Source organism: Chrysemys picta, chromosome 1, assembly GCF_011386835.1.
Source record: "Chrysemys picta bellii isolate R12L10 chromosome 1, ASM1138683v2, whole genome shotgun sequence".
Taxonomy (NCBI): Eukaryota; Metazoa; Chordata; order Testudines; family Emydidae; genus Chrysemys; species Chrysemys picta.
The window spans coordinates 217638193-217663772 of record NC_088791.1 but is presented as its reverse complement, the minus strand read 5'-3'; the positions used below and the strand labels follow the sequence as shown (position 1 = coordinate 217663772).

The window sequence follows — 25580 nt, the reverse complement described above, 5'->3', positions numbered from 1 at the left end:
TGATTATTAACCTACATTACTTGGTGGGGGTATTGTGAGGAGTCATTAGTTAATAGGTGCCTAGTTCTGTGAAGCTGTACATTGCTGTAGCAATGCTATGTATTATTTCATGTGAATAACATACAAACATATGTGCCTTTGTTTTTTAACAGATCAAAAAGAAAAGTACTTGGGAGAAAAGATTCTGGAGATGTTTCTGTAAGAAACAGATTGAGAGCTTCATCTGGGGCCAGCAGCACGTCACCTGCTAGCAGCACGTCACCTGCTAGCAGCACGTCACCTGCCAGCAGTGTGCCACCTGCCAGCAGTGTGGGAGCCCCAACAAGCAGTCAGAGGTCTCCAGGTCTTATTTACAGGAATGCCAAAAAGTCCAACACATCTAACGAGGAATTTAAGCTACTGCTCCTTAAAAAGGGCAGTCGATCCGATTCTAGCTATAGGATGTCAGCAACCGAGATACTAAAGAGCCCTATTTTGCCTAAATCTCCCAGTGAGCTAATTGTGGATTCCCCTCAAAACACTGATGAGACTCCCCAGGCATCAACTCCTGAAGCATTATCCCCCCTGTCTCCTTGCTCCCCTAGAGTTAATGCAGAAGGTTTCTCCTCCAAGAGCTTTTCTATGTCTGCATCTTCAAGAGTAGGGCGCTCGCGGGCACCTCCTGCAGCCAGCAGCAGCCGTTACAGCGTACGCTGTAGGCTGTACAATACGCCGATGCAAGCTATCTCAGAAGGAGAAACTGAGAATTCAGATGGCAGCCCTCATGACGACCGATCTTCTCAGAGTTCAACATAGGTTGCCTAAGCTCCAGAGAGCCACACTGTTGACTGTGAAACTTGTAAACGCTGAAATTACTGGGGTTATAAAAGGATGTGAATATAACAGGCCAACTCTGTAGCAGTCAAAACAATTGCAGGGCAATATCATTGCTTAAAAGTGTTTGTGTTTATAAGATGCTGGGAAAACAGAAATTTAGAGTTGTAGCTACTGATTATTTTACATTTTCTAAAAAGTAGAAATATATGCTATGTCTCTTCTGTTTACCTTTAGCTTCATTGATCCTACTCTCATTCCTGTTGTCACTGTAGATTTCAAAATCATCCAATTTTCATAGAATTAAAAATAACTTTTTTTTTTTTTTTTAAGTTGCCCATTTAGGAACAAAACCTCTCACTGTAGTGCTTCCCTAGGGAAAAAATGAAATTGTGCTTACGGATTGGTATTTTTCTACACTAAAATGAACTGAAACAAAATTTAGAAAAAATTAACAAAACATATGTAAATACCATATTTTTGATAAAAATCTGTAAATAGAATAATCAGAAAAAAGTGGACACATGGCAAATAGTTTACTGCATAACAACTTTGTTTATAGAAGACAAAAATAGTAAAATGTACTAACTGTATTCTGTGAATACCATTTTCATATCAAACATCATATTTACATGTCCACCAATACCACTTTCAGTGTGATCAAAAAGACTCAAATCTGAATTCTAACTGTATGAAAGAAAGTCTCAATGTTAATTAATGAAATATTAAGGCTAATTAAGAGCTGATTAATTTTAAAGTAACCATTTGTCTTTCAAAATTTAGCGCAAAACAAGCTAATTGCAAAGTGCAGCTGTGAGTTTCAATGTGGTAATTGGTAGGGATGGAAAGCATGCTTTTAACAGAACAAAATCATTTCTAATGCAAAGCCCCAAGTAGTCACATTTGACAGTGTCCCTTAGCTCTTTATTCTGACATGGATTGCATTAGAGAGAATAGCTATGAGGAAATAGTACTTATTTTCATATTCTTATTAGACTATTGGGATACATAACAGTCATAACCTGAGAAATATAATCTTTAAACATGATTAGTTTCTGGTTCTTAAAGGAAACAAATAAATTATAAGCATGCAACAAACACCGTTTTATCAGTAAATATTTACAATGAGTTTTCAGTGAAGCTTTCTCTGTGTGCTGATGAGATTCATGCTACCTAAATATTTACAGAAATGACACTGTGAAAAACGTAGCTGGGAAATAAGTGTGTGTACGCATTATTTATATTCATTATTAAATGAGGAATGCTCTGGTTCATTATGCCAGCCACATACAATTTAGTTTTGTCTGGGTTTACCAGAAATGCTTAACAGGGTGGGGGAATGATATGGGGGAGGGAAAGGAGATGAGTCAGAGCAAATGCTTTGATAAACTGAAGGCAGGGAAACAAAAGCTGAATTACTTGAAGTTACTTGAATTTTCTTGTCTTAAAACTGAAAGAAAACGTAGCTGTGAGCTCAAACCACAAGTTGTTTTATATCTTTAATTTTTAAACAAAATAAAACCAATGTTTAAAATGATAGGCCTGATTCCCTTTTGTTACACCAGTTTTCCAATGGTGTAGCACCGCTTAAGCCAAGTGGAGAATCAAGCCCTCTTTGTTCAAAATGTAAGCAGTTGGTATTGCTTACAGTAGAATATGCTTTTGAACATGGGATGGTTTAATGCAGAGGAGAGCTTTTAAGGAAGAATGTGGCATGGAGTAGGACAGAGTGAGTAGGATGACAGAAAGGTACTTTGGTACTAAAGAAATCAAATAAATTTGGCTCCAAGCGTAAGTAAACGACGATAGGGAAGTGGGATGTGTGAAAGCGGTTTTATTGGTTTAGGTTTTACTTATACAATGCATAGGGCAGAGAGTTTTAAAAGAAGGCAAATAATGTTTTGAAGAGGACGGTTTTATTTAAAATTGGAATGATTTTGGAATGACTGAATAAACTAGAATGACTTAACAAAAATTTGAATGTTATTTCCCATTAGAATATGTCCTATTTCATCTAGTGTACACCACAAAAAATATAATTCAGGGTTTTCTGCCGTCCTTCTGTGCAGTGTGATAGCATACAGTATGTGGGATATGGTCAGTGTGTGCATGTGAGTATGTGTGTTGGGGGGAAATTAAATTGGCAAAACGGTTTAAAACATCAGGAAAACCTGGAGGTGTTTAAAGAAAGATAAGTGGGTCAAGGTTTTGGAAATAAGTCTCATTGCTTGTGTCAACAGGCTAGTTAAGAAAACCTGAGTCTAAGTGTAGGTGAAATAAATGAATTAGTATGTTTTTTACCAGGACACGTTTAGCATATCTCAAAATACTTTTTTTTTTTGGAGACCATGAGTAAATGAAGTTGATGAGTCAGACAGAACAGTCTTATTTGGTCCTCTTGGGTCATTACCTTAAAATGTATATCAGCCGCCCTTTTATAATATCCTTAATATGCTTTAAAAAATCATTCTAAAGTTTAAGTAGAAAACAGCTGAGTTGATTTTGATAAATTGATATCACCTTTTATTAACAAACAAAGGCATTTAATTTCATAGTGGTACCATATATATATGAAATTAAATGTGTATGAAATTAAATATATATATATATATAAAGATAAACATTTTGACTTGAATTATGAGGCAGTAATATACCCTCTGTATGTAATGCTCACAGAACTAGCACATCAAATATAGTTTTACTTATTTTGTTTAATCTAAAATCTATGACAAAGTTTTTCTATTTTCTAGTTAACAGATTTAAACCCAAATAAAGCTGGATTGTAAATCCACTAAGGAAAAAAAAAAGAATTCACAATCATAACAAGTGAGAGAGCCAGAAATTTTTTTAAAGGAAACCCTTTAGTGAGGTATATATCTTTAAGGCGCTCAAGACAAGCTTTAGAACAAAAATAACAACACATATCTTGAAACAGGGTACAATGCTACACTAGGTAACTTGTGAACCATCATTCCAAGCTATTGTTCTGTTTGCACTGATGTTATGGAAATGGTTTTTGGAAATTATGCAGCTGTTTTTGTGTCTGAAAAATAACTTTTTTTTTCTTTTTTTCTTTTGTGGCAGCATAGAGGACATGGAATAGTTGTAGCAAATAAAGCAAATGTTTGCTTTTGCCAAAGGTCAGTGATTGAGTGCATTTGCTGCAATGGTGGCAGATTTAGAGAAATACTGTAGGTTATGACTTAAAGATTAAAAAAAAATTAAGGAGGTTACAGTGTAACTATTTTGGTACTAGCACCAGTTCATGCTGGCAGAAAAGACAATGGTTTATGGACTTGCATCCATTTTGTATTTTTGTAATATTTGTAAATATGAACTTTTTAAATTGTTGCAAAGATGGTTTCTTTTGTAAAATGTTTTCAAAGTTTACATTAAATCCAAGCCTTTGTATATTTTAGAGCTGTGCAACACTTTAAGTCTTGTATTTATTTTTAGTAAAAACAGTGACAGTTTCATTGTGAACCCCTCTCAAAAAATGTGTCAGAAAAGTTTGATTACCTAGAAAGTGTGTATAGAAACTGCAAATAAACGTGACTGCAATTAAACCACACATTCTCTTTATTGTCCTCCAGTGAAATGTTATTTCTAATCAATAGTCTGCAAATGAGGCAGTTTGCAAAGGTAAGTTTCTACGTACATTACACATTTCATACAGTCTATTCTTGTTCTCTCTCCTTGAATTCTAATTTTTAGTTCACAGACAGAGGACAAAATCCAATTGCCATTGACTTTAATAGGATTGTTGCCTAAGTATAAAGACTTTTGGATTTGCCCTTAGTTTATTGATTGGGGATGGGAGCGAGAGACAAAATGATAGCAAGATTGCTTGCTTATCTGTGGTTGGAAGGCCTAAAACAAACTGCAACAATGAAAATCCAAGGTGTAACCAAGCCCCAGGACTGCATGTCACTTGGAAATGCAGGTGGTGGTCAAAGGGCAGAACATAACATTTAAAAATAAAATAAAAAATGTAGATTTTGCTGCCATTTTAAGTACACTAATTATGGTGGGGGAGGTTGTGATCAGACCTTCTATGGATTCATAAGTTGGGGCGGACGTAAGGTCCCTCCCCCATTGTTTCATGCAAGGCTGTTCACACTGACAGTCCTTGCACTTAAAAAAAAAAAAACATTGTGGAAGAACCTTTCTCAAATGTGTGAAGAGAAGAATTTTTGGTACACCATTTGTGGATGGCTTTGTACTACTCTACATGGATACTTAAAAGAAAAAGATGCATGTGGCAGAAGAATTGAAATCTGCGGTTATGATGCCTAGAGCATGTGGAGAAAATTAGCATTAGGGAATGCAGCAGGTTTATTTAAAATTCCAGTCAAGTGAATGAAGATTTCCCGTATGGGTGTGATCTTGAAGGAGTTTCCACCTGGGATTTAGCTTACATAACATTTTATTCAGATGGTGAACCAGTTAATGATTATGTAGATCATTTGCTGCTGTTAGTGGTATGAGCTCCTCTCAACCAAGCAATATAAATGAGTAAGGGTTGTGGAAAGAGCTCAGTCTGTAAAAGCAGACACAGAATCTGCTTTTCAACTGTTTCCAAAACATCCAGTTAGGCTGTCCTGGGAACAGATCAAAATCATACCCATGCTTTTCCAAAGGAGGCGGTCTTCATTTTTCCCCAACGTTACTTGCCTTGTGCTGTTCTGGCTAGACCCTTCTTGACTCTGAGTTGTTTTAACAGACATGTAGACAAGTCAGATCGCTGCATATGTTACATGGGGAATTCTGTGCCACTGTGCAGTGCAGAATTTTGCAGAAATTGAAAATTTCCTTACCCCCACAGAAATAGGCTGCAGTGCTGCAGGCCACCACTAGGGGCTGCTGGACCCAGCAGAGCCCAGCTTACCCATAGAAGATACTGCCAGGGGAGAGAGAGGGAGCTAAAGGGTTCCCGACAGCGGCAGTTCCCCGCATGCCCTGAGGGAAGGAGAGAGTGGTGCACAGGAAACTCTGTGCAAGTCTGGGACTGAGCATCAGGCTGTTTCTCCTGCTGGCCCCCTGGGCTCAGGGGGTGTGCGTCTGGCTGGGGGGTCCTGCAGCTGGGCTCTGGGGGGAGGAGGAGTTTCTGGGTGGAGGGACTCTGTGGCTGAACTCTGAGTGGGAAGGTGGTGCAGGTATCTGGGGGGAGGGGGTTGAGGTGTATTGGCTGGGGGGGGAGCCCTGGCTGGGCTCTAGAGGGGAGAGGGCAGAGAAGCAGGAAATGCGTTGTTATAGGAGTTTCTTTAACTCTCTACTGATAGGGGAATTTTTGTGTGTTTCTGTATCGTTATAGATATACTTGCTGACAGGTACTTTGAAATAAATTACCAAAATAATTGAAACTGGTGTGATTATGTAGTGTTATTTTGACAAATAAAATTTGAAGAATTTTAAAATGCCAGAATTTTTAATTTTTTGGCGCAGAATTCCCGCAGGAGTAATATGTAGGAACACAACTGCACCACATTTGCCTGCCATTGTGATGCGCTTTAATCATGGCACATAGAATAAACCTAGCCACAATTCAACTTACAGATATTAGATGATTTGGTTTCTGCCAAGAAAGGTGAGAAGGTCGTAATGTCTCTGTTGGATGTGTATAGTAAGCAGGATGCCCCAAATTACATCAGTTAGTAAAAAAGTCATTATAATGGCTCCATGGCATGGAAACTTTTTTAGTCACACAGGCAAGTGACGCCTGGGTTTTGAATAACGGGGGGTGAGGAGAGGATTTGGGCTGCAGATCCAGATCAGAATTGGACTCTTCAAATAAAAAGTAGAGAAAGATGTTTAAAGGGACTGGTAAAGCTAGAAAAGCACAGCAGCACATAGCTGAAACTATAACAAAATCTCTAGATAAAATGCAGTGGTTAAAGTAACTCAAAATAGGAAGGGAAAGTCACCTATTTGCATTACACATCATTGTGTGGTAACAGAATGCTGCACAATGGAAGAGAATGAGGTCATGAAGAAATGTATCTGAAATGAATTCATATTCCTGGGCAGGCCCATAGCTAGCCCCACAGCATGTGTCTGTAGCTGGATAGGGACACATCCATGCTCTCCAATCCATTTCTCTAAATACTGTGATTTAGACTTTTTCAGAATGGTGTATCAATATTAATATAAAAACAAAACAAAAACAGAGGGTCCAGGAATTTCTCCTATGGAACATTTTGAAATACTCAATGAAGTTTCCTGATTTCTAAATGTTAAGACAGAGTGACAGCTGTTGAGGAGACAGATCTTTTATAAGAGAAGAACTAAATAAGTGATGACCAACTAAGACACCACTGGTTCTTTTACTAGTGCTGCTATTCCATTTTCTAATGGCAAGGATGAAAACCCAGAAACTATCCCCACCAGCTCTTACTGCTGCTCCCATTTTAGACTCCACTGACTTCCAGAGCAGGAATAAATAAGTTCTGGGATGATAACTCAAGTTTATGAAAGGGAAAAGAAAGGTGGGAGAAGGGTTTTCTCCTTTTGTAACAGAGAAGAGCTGCGTTAACATCACACCCTGAATGACTGGTAAGTTATTCAGACTGTTTTGTGCATCCGGTACGAAAAATTTCTCTGGTTTGAAGGTGCTAAATTAAAGTACTAAAATACACTTTTTTAACATTTGTAATTTAAAAACTACTTTTGCACAAACAAAGAAGACTTGCTTTCTATTAATGTTCTTGCAATACTTTTATTTTATTCTGAACAGGGGAACATTAGCCTGCTTACCTATATTATCAGCCTATAGAATAAGCAGCAAGCGTGGGAGTTATGGAAATCATAACTGAAGTTTTATTGAGAAAGAGAATTATGCAGATAGTGTGTGGTAGAAATTGTGGTTTGGCCAGCTTATTAACTTGTCAAATTGAATATAATTCAGTTGGCTCAACTTTTAAATTCTATTACAAACTTCTGATGCTGAAAAACAGACAAGCCAGTTGCACTGAAAAAAAGAATAATGCCCATAATCACAGAGAGCATTTGAGGAATTGTAGGGGTAATGCTATGAACAGCAATAAATACTTAAGTAGCTTAGTTTATTAGGGTATAAAACAAAGTTGGTACAGCACTATTAGAGTTATTTATCACTATTTGAAATGTTTATATTTAATATCGAGTGGCATTGTTTCTTTATAGTTTCCTCATTTTTGTTTAAATAACTTCAAAGACAGTCTGGCTAGATCATCAGTATATGAGCTTCTTAGATGGTCTCTCAATTAAGAAGTACAAAAAATCATTGGCCCTATGACCATTTGGTAATCTTGGACCCTCAAATGGGAACCCAATTTTATCCCTTTCCTTTATCTGTCCCTTTTCCCTCTTTAATTAAAAAAAAAAAAAGTTGAGATAACTTTGGTGGGTTTTGGCTCAGGTCAGACCACGCTAAAGTCAATGAAAAATGGATTAGGCCCTATATCTGGAGTCAGCAACCTTTCAGAAGTGGTGTGCCGAGTCTTCATTTATTCACTCTAATTTAAGGTTTTGCGTGCCAGTAATACATTTTAATATTTTTAGAAGGTCTCTTTCTACAAGTCTATAATATATCACTAAACTATTGTTGTATGTAAAGTAAATAAGGTTTTTAAGAGGCTTCGTTTAAAATTAATTTAAAATGCAGAGCCCCCCAGACCGGGGGCCAGGACAGAGAGAAGGCTGCTTTTATACTCTTCAAGTTGCTCAGGAGCAGGCTACTGCAATGTTGTCTCTCTGATCCTGTTACACCTGGATGATATCTTCCTGGCGCATGCTAAATCTTTAGGTGAGAAAGTAATCCACTTACAAATGATCTGTGATAAGCTTAAGAATGTCTATCTGAAAATGAACCAAAAATATGAACTGATTAAAAAAAACAGGTAATCCACACTGTTTATTTGAGAACTGAGGGAGACATTTCCCTAAACAAAATAAAAACCACCACCAAAAAGCCACACATCACACCTCAAGAGTTGCAAGAGATTTTCAAAGGTTCTCATTATGGCAATTTCACTATTTACCAACATAACAAAATCATTGAGTAAGTGAGAAAAGACCTTATCCATAATAGTACAATTAGACATTTCAAGAGTCGCGTAAAGCTCTTACAACTAGTTCTTGCCTGTCTCAAAATTCCTTTCCTATTCATAAGTGTAAGAATGTAATGTTTGGCCCAGAAATGAGGACTTGGAGGTGATGGCATATTACAGTGTAAGTCTAAATTCGACAGACAGAAATTATGCCACCAAAAAGGAAGTGGTGAGTTACTAAAATCTATTTAATCTAGTGACCCCTTTTCCATCTTTATATTAGAAAATCTGGGGTTATAAAAGATCATACTTTATAAATGGTTCTTAAACTCAAGAATCCTGATGGATAGTTAGCTAGGTTGGTGAAAAAATTATAAAAATATTTCAGTATTACACAAAGATGCGGGCAACAAGGTAATGTTTTGTTCTGTTGACCATGGTGGGAAAGAGAGGAGAGAGTGAAAAGACTGGGACTGTTTAGTTTAATGATATAAATAAGAGGGATGTGATAGTTACATAAAAGAATGACTAACACAGAGAAGACAATCAGGCACACCTATTTACTTTCATAATACAGAACAAAGGCACATTCAATGAAACTGAAAGGCAATACATTTCAAACTAAGTAGGGTCTGGGACACAAACCCTCATTCTTAAGGGCATAAAATGAGGTATTGGGAGAAATTTTTCCCTATGTACAAGTCTATATGTGGTTGTTTCTTCTGAACTATCTGGTACTGACCACTGTCATAGACAGAATACTAGACAATTATTACTTATATTACAGTAGTGTTTATGACTAAGGCTGCCTCACACTAAATTTGCCTGTTTTCATGGTTTAAAGTTTGACAATTAATTAATGGAGATATCCTATCTCCTAGAACTGGAAGGGACCTTGAAAGGTCATCGAGTCCAGCCCCCTGCCTTCACTAGCAGGACCAAGTACTGATTTTGCCCCAGATCCCTAAGTGGCCCCCTCAAGGATTGAACTCACAACCCTGGGTTTAGCAGGCCAATGCTCAAACCACTGAGGCATGTCACTCATACTCCCTTTGTGTCTCCTCTATTTTTAACTTCAGCATGTTCTCATTCCCTCCTTTCTCTTCTCCACCTTTATCTTGCCAGTCTCACCTCACTCATTTCTACTTTCCTTGGGTCTCTCTTCCATTCCTTCACACTGGTCCCATCTCTTTGCCACACCCCTCTTGTCAGGGAGGTTCAGAGGGAAGAGCTTACTCACACATGAAATGCAGAGACTGGAAGCAAGGCTGAGGGCCGAACACGGTGAGTTTGTAGGTGTCAGTCTCCTAAGGGTTATATACAATGGTGCTGTAGCCCTTTTGGTGACAGGATATTAGAGACAAGGTAGGTGAGGGACAATATCTTTTATTGGACCAACTTCTGTTGGTGAGTGAGACAAGGTTTTGAGCGACACAGAGCTCTTCTTCAGGCCTGGGAAATGCACTGTCACAGATCTCTCTGCTTGCCTGTCTCACCAACCGAAGTTGGTCTAAGAAGAGATATTTTCCCTAGCCCATCTAGTCTCTCCAACACCCTAAGGGTGGCAGCTTTGTGCCTATCCCTCCCGCCTTCTCCTCTGGCCAAAATTGGGCACCAGACACTCCCATGGGAACTATGAGCACACTAGGGTTGCCAGGCATCCGGTTTTCGACCAGAACACCTGGTTAAAAAGGGACACTGGCGGCTCCTTAAAGGTCTGGTTGGCGGGGCCAGCTGCCTCCCTACTAGCTCTGTGCGGCTCCCCGGAAGCGGTGACAAGTCCCTCAACGCCTAGGCATGGCCGGGGGGACTATGTGCACTGCCCCCACAGCTCCCAGTGGACAGGAACCACAGCCAATGGAAGCGGTGCCTGCAGATGGAGGCAGCAGGCTGAGCCCCCTGGCCACCCCTCCACCTAGGCACTTGTTGCCGCTTCCGGGGAGCCGCCCGAGGCCCACACCCCTTCCCACACCTTGGCCTCAGCCCTGAGCCCCCTCCTGCACCCAAACTTCCTCCCAGAGCCCGCATCCCGTTCTGCACCCCAAACCCATCATCCCCAGGCCCATCTTAGAGCCATTACCCCCCACCCAGAGCCCCCTCCCGCAGCCTGAACCCCTCATTTCTGGCCACACCCCAGAGCCCACATTCCTAGCCTAGAACCTGTACCCTCTCCTGCACCAAAACCCCCTTCCCCACACCAGTGAAAATGAGCAAGTGAGTGAGGGTGTGGGAGAGCAAGCAGGAGTGTAGTGTGGGGAGGGGGGGACACAGAGAGAGAGAGAGCAGGGGTGGGGCCTCAGAGAAGGGGCGGGGCAAAGGTGATCGGTTTTGTGGAGTTAGAAGGATGGCAACCCTATAATCTCACCAGGGTTCTGGGGCCCACTAGCAGGTTTCAGAGGGTCCACCAAGAAGAGCTGGCATAGACCTGCTGAGGCCCTCGGCAGAAAGCCGAAGCCCCACTGCATGAGCAGCTTAGCTTTGTTGGGGTCCTGGGCAATTGCCTGGCTCGCTACCCCTTAATGTCAGTCGTGACTTTTATATGCAGAAAACCAGTTGTTGTGGCAGAAGTTGGCTGTGGAGTTACTGTAGCCTGTTGGGGGTGAGACGCGGAAAGAAGGAGGTTGAGAGCCTTGCTGTAGAATCCAGGAATCTTGTCACAGTGTCTGGGTGCCGCTTGCCATGGAGAACACAGGCCCCTTGGTATCATACACAAATAGATTAGCGAGTTCAATGGCCTAAAGCAGTTGTTCTCAACCTCCGCCAGGTAGCCCTAAACTTGCAGGGGGGGCACCTGCACCCCCCGCATGTCTCTAGCCCGACGCCCAGCCAGGGATCAGGACAGAGACGCTGCACCCGGGGGCAGCCTGCGACTGACCAGACACCTCCCCCCACCCCGTGTGAGGGGGATGGAGAACGTCAGGGCCGCTCCCCACAAGCCTGCAACCCGCGGGTGGGGCTAATCAGGGCGGGAGATGCTGCCTCTCCCTAACTGCGGGGCTCTGGGGAGCGCATGGGGCCAGGGGCCGCTCCCGGGCGGGACGCCGTTTGTCGGACGCGCCCCCGTCCCCACTGCGCAGCCGCGCGGATTCAAAACAGTTTGTTGCTCACGTCGGCAAAGCCGCTTCCGTTTCCAACGCCACATTCCGGCCACACCTGCCTGCGCGGAGCCCGGCCCGCCACCCGCCCGTCCGCCGGGACACCCCCCGCAGCGCCCGCCGGCGCCATGTCCGCGGAGGGTAAGTGCCTAGCTGCCCCCCCGCCCGCGTGCGGAGTTGCCCGCTTGCAGAAAACGTTCCCCTATCGTTCGCAACGGCCGAACCCAAACGTTCTTTGCGGGGCCGGCCAAGCCACGCCCACAACATCCCACCCTATTGGCCGGTTCCGACCAACCTTGCTGTTGCTATTGGTCCTCACGTCTGCTCGTCGCCGGGCGCGTCATTGGCCGAGCGGCGGAGGGGGCTTTGAGGGAGGGGGCGCTTGGTGGTGGGCGGTGGCCTCCTGCCTTGAGGGGTAGGAGGGGGCGTCCTCGAGCTTTGTCTGTGGCGTGAGGCGGCTCCGAGCCGCGGGGGGGGGACAGGACGGGAGGTGCCGCCCCCCGCGAGTGTGGGATTTGGGGGAGGGGAGTTAAACAGGACCCGAATGCCGCCCCTCCCCCCTCCGCAGCGGGGAGTAATCGGGCCAGGAGGTAATAGACAGAGAATCATAGACTGCATAGACTGTCAGGGGTGGAAGGGACCTCAGGGGGTCTAGTCCCACCCCCTGCTCAAAGCCGGACCAATCTCCAGACAGATTTTTACCCCAGTTCCCTAAATGGCCCCCTCAACGATGCGTCTGACGAAGTGGGTATTCACCCACGAAAGTTTATGCTCCAATACGTCTGTTAGTCTATAAGGTGCCAGACGAATCTTTGGCACTTTTTACAGATCCAGACTAACACGGCTACCGCTCTGACCCTCAAGGATTGAACTCACAACCCTGGGTTTAGCAGGCTAATGGAGGTGCAGCTCACCTTCTCGTCCCCCCTCTCCCTCTGTAGTGTGTGGGCTGTAGAGGGGGGTTGTTGTCCCCACCAGTTGGGGGGGGAGGGGAATCAGGAAATGCTGCCCTCTCCCCCCCTAGGCTGCCTTAATGCTGGTATTGTTTTGCTTTTGAGGAGTAACTAGATGTGCCACCTTAACTTTTTTACAACGTAATTTTTTTTAACGCAATCCCAAGTGGTTGCAGATCTGACTCTACCCCATTATCCCTGCCTGCCCCTTCTGCCCTACCTGAATGTCCCCCTCTTTCCCTTGCTCCTTTGCACCTTCTGCGTTCTAGTCAGGTGACGTCTTCCTTCTGGGTGGCAACACGGTGAGCACTGAGAGCACAGCTGGGACAGTCAGTCACCCTGTTCTCTGTTTTTGTACCCAGTGACCCCTGGTCAGCTAGGAGGAACAGTCGCAGAAAAAGTGAAGTCCTGTTCAGTCCCAAACTGGAATACGGCCAGTACCCATGGGATCTTTGGAGAATTTAGTAGCTAAACTCTCAAGTCTGTACTGAGCATGTGCACACTATGATTTTTCAAGGGCATGTAACTTGGCCAAATTTGTGCAGATTTTCTCAGGGGCAGTAAGAAGGCAAATTCCTGTTGTAAGAGCAGCCCCCTTCCAAATTTCAAGACCCTTTTTCAAAGCATGTTGGGGCTACACCTTCTTAAACAGTTGCAAGAAAGTTTTCACAAGTGCGAAACATTTTTTCCCCCCATAAACTCGTTTTAAGAAATGGCTGAGCTGTTTTTACTGAAATGTTCTCAAAAAATTAAGCAAGAGGCAGACACTCACCATGGAAAATTTCCATGCAAATATTTGAAGTTAGCAAAATGATAAGCGACTAAAAACAGGGTCTTATAATGGGACGTGATAGGAAATGGAAAGTTTCAGTTTGTAGAGTCTTTCCATAGCAATTCTCACAGGGGGTCTCTAGGCAGCTCTGGAGCAGGCTGTGTTGGGAGTCCCTCATATTGTTCTGGTTTATTGTGGCAAAACTTTGTAAGTAATCTTCAAAACCCTTATTTTTGTGTGTATTTTGCAGTGTATTTCTTGCAACAGTTCTACAGTGTTCCTCTTCCTTTCATCCACCTCACTTTTCTCCACTCTGTTTAAACTATTTTCCTATCTCTGCTTTTCATTGCTACAGTTTGATTGGGCGAGGGGGGGGGGGTAATTTTTACCAAAAAAAAAAAAATGTTGAGCTGTGGGAGACCCAAAGCTAAATGACAAACTTTCAGACAAGACTATTGGAGCCTTCAAGTAACTATTTAAAAAAAAATGTTGCTCTATAGGTTATTGCTCTATAGGTACACCATACTGGTAAAAAGAGAATCAGAAAATAGATCCTGAGCCTGTAAGCAATGCAGGCATCATCCTGCAATCATGACTAAGAACGGTAGAGTGCCTTCTGCAACAGTAGCCCTAAAGGCAGTGAAGAATGACTCCCTGTCATATGACTATAATCATGTGACTATGACCAGGAAATAGATATCTTGCCAGCACTCTTATATGTCAGAATCTTAGTATACTGTGCATCTCTTGGTTTAATAAATAGCTTGATTGGCATTGTTTGCTTCCAGAGAGTGCCATATCCATCTGTCCTCAGCCAAAAGGACAAGAGTCTGATACAAAACCTATGAGTATAGGGAAAAGTTGAAAGAAATCAAGGAAGAGCTCCACATTAAAAATTGTTTCCTAATGAAGGATTCATGCAAGTCTGTGTATGTGTGAGAGAGAAACCCATCTGTATCAAATAATGGTTTTGCTTTTATGAATGAAGCTACAATTCTGTTTCTCATGAAAATATGCATTCCTGATAATTTCAGAGCAAACCATATGTCAAACAGGTTCCAACACATTTATATACTGATTTTTCAGAACACAGGCATTCTGTATTCCAAAAAATAACTACATACATATGCTGTGCACTTTGTAATTCACACTGGCATGTCATCACAAGGTGAAAGTGAGTGGAAAAATGTTATTTAACCAGTGCCAACTGATGGTGCAAACAGAGCAAAGTGCTTTGGGAAGCACTCCTAGCAGGTGAAAATGAACTAGGAAAGCGACATAATAGTCAGCAAGCCATCTGCTCAGTTGAAACCAGGCTCTGGAAGAGTTTGTGTTCAAATGTCACTACTGACAGTAGTAATTTTTGACAGCAGTAATTTTGATCTTGCTAGATATAGGCTATAGCTTAAGATATTAAAATTTTTGATGCATCTTACTGATGCAGTCAGACGTTGAACAGTTTTATAGCTATATAAGTCATCACGAAGCAGCCGCCCTGCATTTTTAAATGCTTTTAACTTTCATGCAGAGATTCTGATGGTTCTGTACAAAGGCAAACTAGAGTTCTTCATAAATAGTGTACTGAAAAGTGCTGAAATAACTATGAATAATTATCATAAAATGTTGTTAAATTAAGCAAACAAAACTGACAAAAACTTGGGACAGAATGTTCTAATCAGTGTGTAGCTCTGCTCTGTCTATAATAATCTTCCTGAGCTCCGAACGTACAAAGTATGAGGTGCACTTGTATATCCCATAGGGTCATACAGCATATAGTGTCCTGCTGCTTTACTGAAAATAACTGACCATCTTCTAAACAGCATAACCCAGGGTATGTATTGATTCTGAGCAAGGAAAGAGTTAAATGACTGAAGCTTTCTTTGGACATACATTTACTCTTTATTACATTTCCAGGCAGAACTTTGTTAGCCTATTGATGCATTGGAATGACTAGTTAAATGATTTAAAGAAGTAGCACTAAATATATTTACTTACTTAATTTATGATGCAGCAAAGCACCAGTATGGTTTGTTTTTTCATTTTACGGTGAAAGTAGTTTTTCCCTTGTAAAGGTGCAACTCAAAACCTGAAGAATATTTGACGCTATTTTTCTTAATTATGATTTTTTTGTTTCCTTGAGAGAGTTACTGGAAACTTACAAATATCTCTGTAAAAAAAATTTTTTTTTGATCACTTGATGCTTATCTGTTCTGTTCATTCCCTCTGAAGCACATGGCATTTGGCCACTGGGCTAGATGGACCATTGCTCTGACCCAGTATGATCGTACTTATGTTGATTGTGGAGTTGGATAACTTAGTCAGTTAATGCTCTAGCTATTGCTCCCAGGAACTTGGATTAAAATCTTGCTTTGTATCACAAATTAAAAAGATTTTGGTGGCTTAATTCTAGTTTCTGTGTGGGGCATGTTACATGGCATCTGTCTGCTGTGTGCTCTTGATTTCTCATTTTTAAGAGCACCAACATTTATAAAGAGAAGGGTTTTTTTTATAGATACTGCTGTGAGTAAATATATATCTGAAATGTTTTTTTGTACTAAGATTTTGAAGGCGTGGATATTTTAACCTGAATAGGCAAAACATTTTTCTTTTAGACTATATGACCGTGGTACTTAAAAGTGAAGTGATCTATTAAATTATGAGGTTCATTTCTTCTGCTGGTGTAGGAAAGTGTGCCCCAATAGAGGGCATATCCAGTATTTAACTAATACTACGCTTTACTTTTTAAAAACTCTGTAGTATTAGATGACATTAGCATCTAAGTCTATATCAATATATGCATTTTATACCAGAATCCTAAATTAAAAAGTGGTCCTGATTTTCTGGATCCTCAACTTCTCCCTCCTCGCCCCTCCCCCACCCCTCCCCAACTGCTTGTAGTACGTTACTCAATTGCTAGGTCTCTTCCATTGGTCATGAACTCCATGAGCCACCAGTCTTACCATTAGATCTTTGCTATCAGCAGTCAGGATTTCTCAGCGAGCATTTCATTACTGGTAAGCATACATGGTTTAAATAACAGATCAGGAGTGTTAATGACACTTTCAGTTTGTTTTTTATTAAGCATCTCAAAGAATGCCAAAAACAGCAGAAATAATAATTCCCTCTAAAATTGCAAAGGGGTTTGTTTCTTTATCAAGTCTTCCCTTTGAACTAAAACTGCTGTGGTCAGCTAAATGGAGACTTAGTAAAAATAGTGAGATTATACTGAAATAGTGGCAGACTATACTGAATATTCAAAATACACTTCCTTTTTCTAGAAATACTTGTCATTGTTTTAGGTTCCTCATGACTGAGTGGTTCAGATATCTCATTGAGTGCTGCATTTTACTGCCACTTTCCAGCAAAAAGTCCAAATTGTTGACAGAATTTGAGAGACAGGAAGGGCTGATCTGCAGATGTCTGCAAACTTCCACAGTTTTTTTTTTTTTTAATAAGTCAATTTATTGGGAAAGATGTATGTCTATATTATTTCATATGAAACTATTTTTAACACAAAATTCAATAAATAAAATATTTCTTAAAACAGCTGTGAAAGTTTCCAGCCTCTCTTATGCATCTGTGTGCTGAGGAATAATTATTTTGTTGGCATCAACAGACAAGCAAGCAACTTGTTTGTTTTGTAATTGTACAAGTTTTAAAATAAACTGTAGTTTATGGCTATATCCGTTAGATCAGACTTACCTGTCTAAGCTGCAGACAATTTATCATTTTACATATCGGGGGTGGCCAAACTTACTGGCCTGCCGGGCCGCATATGACAATATTCAGAACTTTGAGAGCCAGAGTACACTTGCCAGGAGTTGGGGCTTCAGCGCCTTGGGAGACACCTGCCAGGGCTCAGGGGTTCAGCCCTGCTCCTGCTGAAGTCCCAAGCCCCAGCAGGTGGACCCTGTGGGTTTGAAGCCCTGAGATCCCCCTCCCCTCTGGGCAGAAGCCCCTATCTCACCACCCCACTGCAAGGCAGCGGTCCTAACCCTCCCCCCGCCCCCAAGTCTGGTAGGTGGAGAATGGGTGTGTGTGGAGGGGGCTTTGAGAGCTACATTTTAACTGTTAAAGAGCCACATGTGGCTTGGAACCACAGTTTGGCCACCCGTTTGTTTGTTTATATATAAATAATAACACACACCTATTCTATATATACAATGCCCCAATTCAGCCAGCCTCTTAAGCAAGTGCCTAACTTAAGCATAGCTGTAATCCCATTGCTTCTTGCAGTATTACTCATGTGCTTAAGTACCTCTCTGAAAGGACCTTTAACATGCTGAGTCAATGTGTCATAATGCAATAGTGCCCAAATGCTGCTAGAATAGGATCTGGTCTTGCTTGAGTGAATAGGCTCAAACTATGTTATTGAAGAGCTTTTTAAAGACCTGATGGGAAAAGGCTCTATATCCCATTTTTGTTTGATAAGAAAACTGAGTGTGGGAGAGTAATTGGATAGGAGCAAAGAGGAAAGGCAGTAGATTCATACCCAGAGCACAGTCCATGTTATGTACTGAATCAGGTAGGGGTCCTGTGGAAAAACAGCATGCGGCTAAAGATAGTATCATAATACATATGCATCAGGAGGCTAAGTTATAGTTGCACAGGCAGCCTGAATTCTGACTCTTCCTAACTTTTCAGTGCTTGATCTTATAGTCTTATTGTTCCTTTAACATAGTTATATTGCATGTCATTTTTTAAAAAGTGTTTTCTCAAAATAAAGGACATGCCAGACTTAGCTGCAGTGCAAACATTCTGAACCCAGAGCATTTACTGTGGTTGTGTCAACATTTGGCATGTTACAGTTAGACTGTAAGCATTTCAGGACTTTTGTCTTTCTGTATGTTTGCAGTGTCTCTCATATTGGGACCTCATTCCTGTTAGGGCTCAAATGCTACCATAATATAACAACTACGCATAGAACTGTGAACTGATTTACTTTGATAGTATTAAGCCTAGCTCTTTGTAATTATATTTTCTCAATGGTTCTCCAATTTCAGTGCCATTAAGTATTTAAACATAAAGGGTGCTCATGGGGCCTAACAGTTCCTAGTCTGTAGAAACAGTTACGCCGATGCTAAGTGCTTTTTAAAATCTCACCCAAAGTGCTTTGTAACCTTCTCCCTTGTTAATGTCACTTAGAATCACAGTGCATGTCTTGGAAGATGACTTAAATCTTAAACACTCAAATTTCAGTTTAATTACAGCTAAGCTATTGTACAGTTCAAATAAGTGGGTAATACTAGGTTTGGTAAATTTGCTACTGCCATTAGAATGGTATACAGAATGGTGTCCAGACTTCTCTTTCTTTCTGTACATGCTTTTAGATTATGTTTCTGTGAGAGTTGAGGATGATGTTGAAGCTGTGATAATTGAAAATTCTGAAATAGAAGATACAGAAAATGGACTGTCCACACAAGGCTGCGTGTCAGTGGAACAAAATGCTCAAGTAAACAGTGATGATCACTACATGACTCAACTTGCTTATGGTAAATACACTTAATTTCTTCTGAGAGTTAATGCCCATGGCCCATCCTTCTGGCAGAGTGCTCAGTGATTGTATCTTTAACGCTATATTCCCCATTACTTTTTCTGTTGTGTGTGTGACTCTAAAACCTTAAAAAAGCTACTTATTAAATAGTTTTGATAGTATAGTTTAAAACAAGTAACTTTAGAATCTGTTTCCCCTTAAGGATCTTCCCTGTTAGTGGTGATCTCAATAATGTTTAAGAATTGTTTTTCTCACATATACATAGGAATTCATTATTTCAAATACACCTCTACCCCGATATAACGCTGTCCTCGGGAGCCAAAAAATCTTACCGCATTATAGGTGAAACTGCGTTATAGGTGAAACCGCGTTATATCGAACTTGCTTTGGCCTCGAGCATTTCAGTTATTAATAGTCAGCAAATCATTTTTGTTAGAGCTAACACGGTGTATGCAAGATGCTGTGCCTCCCCAAACAGCCTGGCCCCGCCCCCTATCCGATCCCCACCTACTTCCCGCCCCCTGACTGACCCCTCAGAACCACCGACCCATTCAGCCTCCCCGTTCCTTGTCCCCTGACTGCTCCCTCCAGAGATCCCCCGCCCCTAAACACCCCTCCCAAGACCCCACCCCCTATCTAAGCCCGTGCTCCTTGTCCCCTGACCGCCCCCCTCCAGAGACCCTCCCCGTCTCTAATCACCCCCTGGACTCCCATGCCGTATCCAACGCCCCCGTTCCCCATCCCCTGACTGCCCCACCCCCAGAATCTCCGAACCATCCAACCCCCTCCCCCCTCCGTCCCCGACCACCCCCCGAGAGCCTCTGCCCCTTATCCAACCCCCTGGACCTTAACATGCCATTCAGAGCAGTGTGTTGGAGCCTGACACACTGATCCACCAGAGCGTGCAGCCCCGCCCCCCAGAGCGCTGTTTTACCACATTATATCCAAATTCGTGTTATATCGGGTTGCATTATATCGGGGTAAAGGTGTGGAATCCGTTGTAAGAAGATTAGTGTGTAATTTGGAGGGGAAAAAACAAGACCAGAGAAACCTGGTTGCCCAGTAGGTGTGGCATTTAGCTAAATTAATTGGAATACAATGAAAATTCTTGTATGCACTATTCTAGTACAGTGGTCATTTAAGTTGGGGTGTTGCCAACTGTAGGCACCCTTTAATGTTCTGAACTCTAGCTGGGGGAGAATTGGGTTGTAGTCTTGAGAAACTTTGCTTGCTTACTATTGGATACAAGATGCCCATGAAGGTAGTATGTGTGTTTAGGCAGTTAAATTTGTTGAGTGTGTTCAGCAAAACATTTTTTAAAAAGCAAAATTACCAACTATGCATGGGAAATGGACGAAACAAGCATTGTATAAAAGGGTCCTAAACACAAGCAACTATTTACAGCGATTATTGTCAGGATAGCTCTTCAGTGGATCCAAGCCAGCTCCCATGTTTCATAACACTGACACTGTTGTTTTCTATTGTTTTCTGCTTGATAGTAAAGTTTTCTTGGTTTTTGTAGATTTCTACTTGAAAACACATTGATATCTCCTCTCCCTTCTTTTCTTCATCTCTCCCCAGCTATAGTGAGGGGTATTTTGTTTTGTTTTCTAATACAGCAGAACAAACATGCCAGGTCATCTGTTTGTGAACCAGCAGTCACAGATGGATGTTAGCCCAAGTCTCGGAGGATAATTTAACTATTATTTCAGAATCAGCAGAGGAAACATGATGGTCATTTTGTGAGGCCCCTCCCATCCCTACCCCCCAAAATGGTGGCTGGGTGTTGTTATTTTTAAAGCAAGTAAAGAACTTTTAAAGAATGCTGTCATAGTAAGTAAGAGTTGGCAGCTATTACATTTGAGGGTGTCCAGCACTTACTATTAAAAGCCCCTGTTTTCAGCTGATAACTGTCATGTTGTCTTGAGCGGCTCACAACTGAGAGCGCCAGCCTCAGGGCAGACTGTCAAAAAGAAGGGCAGAATCCCCAAACTGGTTGTATTTTCTATAATTATATTTCACCAACCCAGTAACAAGTATGAACTCCTAAAGTACTGTAACAGTCTTAACATCGCGTCACAGCAGTCCCCTTGGGCATTCCAGTTTATCTTGCCATCCAGGCAAGCTGGACTATATGATAGATGGTCACTTTACACCAAAAATCACAGCAATATTCAGGTTACTCCAGTCTGAAAAGACCAGTCACTTACCTCAGGTCAGTTGTATTCAGATTTCAAACCAAAGACAATGCCTGTAGCCAATCCTGTAATAAACTAACCAAAGATTTATTAATTAAGAAAAGAAATAGTTACTTACAAAGTTAAAACAGGAAGCATACACACAAATGAGTTACAGTCTTAGATTTAAAAAGATAATATAAGCTTCTATAATAAGCAGCTCTATACATCCTTTAGGGCTCACCCAAGCTAAGCAACATGGGGATCTCTTCCTTCTGTTTAGGAATCTTTGCCTCTTAGAGTCCAGACTGCAAAAAGAGACCCAGTTTCTCCTTGTCAGGCATTTTTATCCCCTTCACTCCAGAATCCAAGCTGATGGGATGAGTTCATGCACACGCCTTCTCTTCCTGGAGGGAGTGAGGAATGCAATCAAGAAGGTCTCTGTCCTTTGATGCTACACAATATCTCATTTGCCTTCATTGGGCCATCTTGAGTACAGGACAAGCACTTTACCTTCATTAATGCTGCTTTTCCTGTTTGGTGAGTTACACAATTACAGAGGTTTACAACACAATTACAGAGGTTTACAATTCAATATAGCTTTATACCATGAGATACAGATAGTATAATTAGGATTAATACATGCAGCATCCGACAAGCATTCCATAAAGTCTAAACACATTCTTATAACCCCAATGTCTATTTCTAACTATGCTAACCCGCAGGTAAGTCGGACTGGTTAAAAGCTATGCATTTGTCAGTGTTCACTGAGGCCCTGGGTCTTTGGCATGAGCTGGCACCTGGTCTGTCAGCATCAAAATAACTTTTCCAGACTTAACCGTTTGGACTGAAATTGTCCATGTTTGTTCTCTGCATTAAGCTGATATATTTTTAATAAAGTTTCAGCAAAAGTGGTTCAGCCATTTTCAAGAATTAACTTATTTTCTGGGAGTTCACGGGGCTGTGTCCTTGGTCCCCTTCTCTTCTCGTACTATGCCTTATCTCTGAGTAATCACATCTGCAAATTCAACTACCATCTCCACCCTGACAACTCACAGATCTACCTCTCCATTCCAGACCTGTCTTCTGTCCAAACTAAAGTGTCCGTCTGTCTGTCTCTGAACCTCCTTGAGGATATCTAGCTATCAGCTCAAGTTCAACGTGGCTAAACCAGAGTTCTTAATCTCCCCACCACCACCACCTCCTTTCTTGATCATTGTGGACAACACCACCATCCTGCCTGTCATTCAGGCCCGTAACCTAGCTGTTATCTTCAGCTTGGACCTTTCTGTAAGTCCTCGCATTAGGTTATGTCTAGATATTGTTGGTTTTTTTTCTGCATAACATCTTTAAAATATGACCGTTGCTATCCCTTCACACTGCTAAAACGCTCATCATCTCACTTGTCAATTACTGCAATGTCCTTCTCTCTGGCTTTGACAAATGCAGTTTTGCCCCTCTGGTATCCATTCAGACTGCTGCTACAAAGAGAATTCTCCTAGTCCATCACTTTGACCACATCACTCCTATCTTCGTATCCCTCCACTGGCTCCCCTTTCCTTATTGCATCAAGCATAAACTGTTGCTTGTAGATCAATAGAAGCTAGGGACCGCAATGGGAGATCAGGGCTGCCCCATTGTGCTAGGCCCTGTTTGCACTTACAAAGCCCATCATGTTCTATCCTGTCTCTACCTATCATCTCTCATTCACTATCAAGATGTTGACTTCTGCCTCAGATTGGCCAATGCTGCTAGTGTCTATTGTCCACTTGTTAAATTTTCAAACAAGTATCTTTCTTCTTTCTTCCATGCTGCTCCTCATGCTTGGGAGCAGCTCCCTATAAATATCTGCAAAGCCACTTCATTGTTCTCTGTCAAATCCCTTCTTAAAACTCTTTTTTTTGCCATGATTCCTGCAAAAAGATTGGCAATGCTGGTGTGCTGAGACCACTGCCTATCATGCTAACCAATATTGTCTCTTTGTTTCCTTGTACTCCCCCATCAGTTTGTCTGTATCTATCTATCTATCTGTCACCTCTTGTCTTATACTTAGATTGTAAGACCTTGTGGCAGAGACTGTCTTTGTTTACAGCACATCCTATCACAATGGGGTCCTGGTCCAGACTGGCTCCTTGGTGCTACAGTAATACAGATAATAAAATTAGACAGAAATAAGTAATTCTGTTAATTTTTTTGCCTCCGGCTCTTTCTTTTAAGAGCTTTTTCTTTAAAGAGTTCTTCTACTTTCAGGGTTTGAGGCAGGAACTGGAAATTTGGCAGGGGACTAGGTTTGGAGGCTGAGATGTGCCTTTCGCTTTCCCAATGAAAATCCATGAAGATTTGCCAGAGTTCCAAGCCATTGGAAATTGCCATTTGCAGATGCTCAGTAGAATTTGCTAAAGGGTTGCTGCAAAGTTTCCAAAAATTCCATCTGTATGGACAGTCTTAATCTGGCATGTCATACCTTTTCAGTGCTTGACTTTGCAACCTTATTTGTATGTAATTGTAGTGTCATTGTTTTTGATGATGTAGTTAGAGACATGACAGAACTTCCATCATACAGGAATTTCTTATGATTTGTGGGACCTCAGGTTGCTAGAAGGGAAGCAGTAAGGTCAGAATGAAGAGGTGAGAGACATTCTCACTGCCTAAGAGGTGAAATCGGTTAGGCCTATGATTTGCTGAGTCGTGCAGAGCAGGAGGGGGTGGTGGGTGTGTGTGTGTGTGTGTGTGTGTGAGAGAGAGAGAGAGAGAGAGAGAGAGAGAGATAAGCAGTATTTTGCATTGCTTGTATTGCAAGCCACCCATACTAGTTTAAATTGTGTTTCTGGACTTTATGGGCTAGATCCCCAAGTGCCCTCAAGCAGCACTTGGTGCATCAGGTGACTTAACACTCTTTTCTCCATTTCACCCCGAGTCTTGTTGAAAGAGCCTCATGTATATTAATAATTATTTGTTTGTAAATCAATAGAAGCTAGGGATCGCAATGGGAGATCAGGGCGCCCCATTGCGCTAGGCCCTGTACAAATGCATAACAAAAAGAGAGTCCTTTTCCCAAACAGCTTACAACCTAAGTACTGGTTCGCCACTTGTAAGATAACTCCCTTCTCTTCATGTGCCAATATATTTATGCCTGTATCTGTAATTTTCACTCCATACATCTGAAGAATTGGGGTTTTTTACCCACAAAAGCTTATGCCCAAATAAATCTGTTAGTCTTTAAGGTGCCACTGGACTCCTTGTTTTTCTTGTGGATACAGACTAACACGGTTACCCCTCTGATAAGTATAAGATGAGAGCCAGTAGGTGAAATACAAAAAAAAACAACAAGGTAGCACAAGATAACAAGGGGATGATTATGCTCTATCTTGCCCTGGCAGATAGCAGCTCTCAAGGAGCAATGCTGCCAGCCAGGATCACATCACCTGCCAGCCCCTCCTTTCCTGTCCTTATTTTTAATTCCCTTTGTGCCAGTTCAAAGGAGACTTGAGATGGGCTGAAGATCTGGTCCTCTTACTTAGTTGTAAAGTTTAGGATCAAATTTGACATATGATTCTCGTTCAAGAAGCAGTAACTTTTTTTTTTTTTTTCTGTCAATCGCAGGCAAACTTAATTTAGTCATGTAAAAGTGTTAAAATAGTAGTTGGCCAATGTCAAGTTTTTTTTTGCAGATGTACAGTTTTGCTGTTTAAATGTTTATCAAACAACATCAGTTAGTTTGCTCTAGATCATCAACTTTTTGGGGCAGGGATTAGGACCAGGTCTTTTTCTTTGCACGGCTCTTCACAGAGAGAAACACACTCAAAAACTGAAGGTGATAAAAGGAGTGAATACTTAAGGAAGGGAGAGAAGCGAGTAAAGCAAATACAGAGAATGGTGAGTTCTGTATCGCATTGTGAACAATGTGTTTAAATTCTAATTCATAGATTTTTGTTGTGTGGGGGTTTTTAAATGAAGAATGAGATAAGGCAAGAAGAGGCATGGGTAACTCAGGAGTGAAAGTCAACAATGGAAAGTATGGCAAATGAAATGCATTTTGAGGAGAAATTGGAAGGAATAAAGTTTAATAAACTCTAATTAGAGGATAAAATGAGCAAATAATTTAGTGCTTGATAGTTAGCTAGTAATTAATCTTAAATGGCCAGGATGCTGAAGTTTTTTAAAAATAAGCTATTATTCTTGCTTTTCATGACAGATGTCTAATTCCTAGATTCCAAGGCCAAAAGGGACCATTGTGATCATCTAGTCT

General features: G+C 41.5%; 2 protein-coding genes and 1 long non-coding RNA gene across 16 annotated transcripts in view; 2 read left to right on the top strand and 1 right to left on the bottom strand.

Moving 5' to 3' along the window:
- The window catches only part of NHS (NHS actin remodeling regulator), a 345061-nt gene extending 340682 nt beyond the window's left edge, over positions 1 to 4379 (top strand). For all 7 annotated transcript variants that reach the window (XR_010597277.1, XM_065580125.1, XM_065580121.1 and 4 more), the window contains one exon: positions 153 to 4379. Coding sequence is in view for 6 of the 7 variants with exons in the window: in XM_065580125.1 (XP_065436197.1) it covers positions 153 to 795 (643 nt within the window). In the remaining variant the exon portion in view is untranslated. The remainder of the gene's footprint in view (positions 1 to 152) is intronic.
- A 4307-nt stretch (positions 4380 to 8686) lies between these two features.
- Positions 8687 to 12081, bottom strand: LOC135980109 (uncharacterized). Its single transcript, XR_010597340.1, has 2 exons — positions 11949 to 12081; positions 8687 to 11536 (listed from the first exon to the last, which is right to left on the bottom strand). It is a non-coding gene; the product is annotated as an uncharacterized LOC135980109 (long non-coding RNA).
- Positions 11819 to 25580, top strand: part of BEND2 (BEN domain containing 2) — a 34754-nt gene continuing 20992 nt past the window's right edge. For 2 of the 8 annotated variants that reach the window (XM_065580172.1, XM_042840202.2), the window contains exons 1-3: positions 11939 to 12076; positions 18991 to 19152; positions 25121 to 25207. Coding sequence is in view for 6 of the 8 variants with exons in the window: in XM_042840197.2 (XP_042696131.2) it covers positions 11851 to 12076; positions 18991 to 19152 (388 nt within the window). In the remaining 2 variants the exon portion in view is untranslated. Of the gene's footprint in view, positions 12077 to 12316; positions 12526 to 12966; positions 13868 to 18990; positions 19153 to 21695; positions 21872 to 25120; positions 25208 to 25580 lie in introns of those variants that run through there. The other 6 variants (XM_042840199.2, XM_042840197.2, XM_042840195.2 and 3 more) reach the window with 6 other exon arrangements.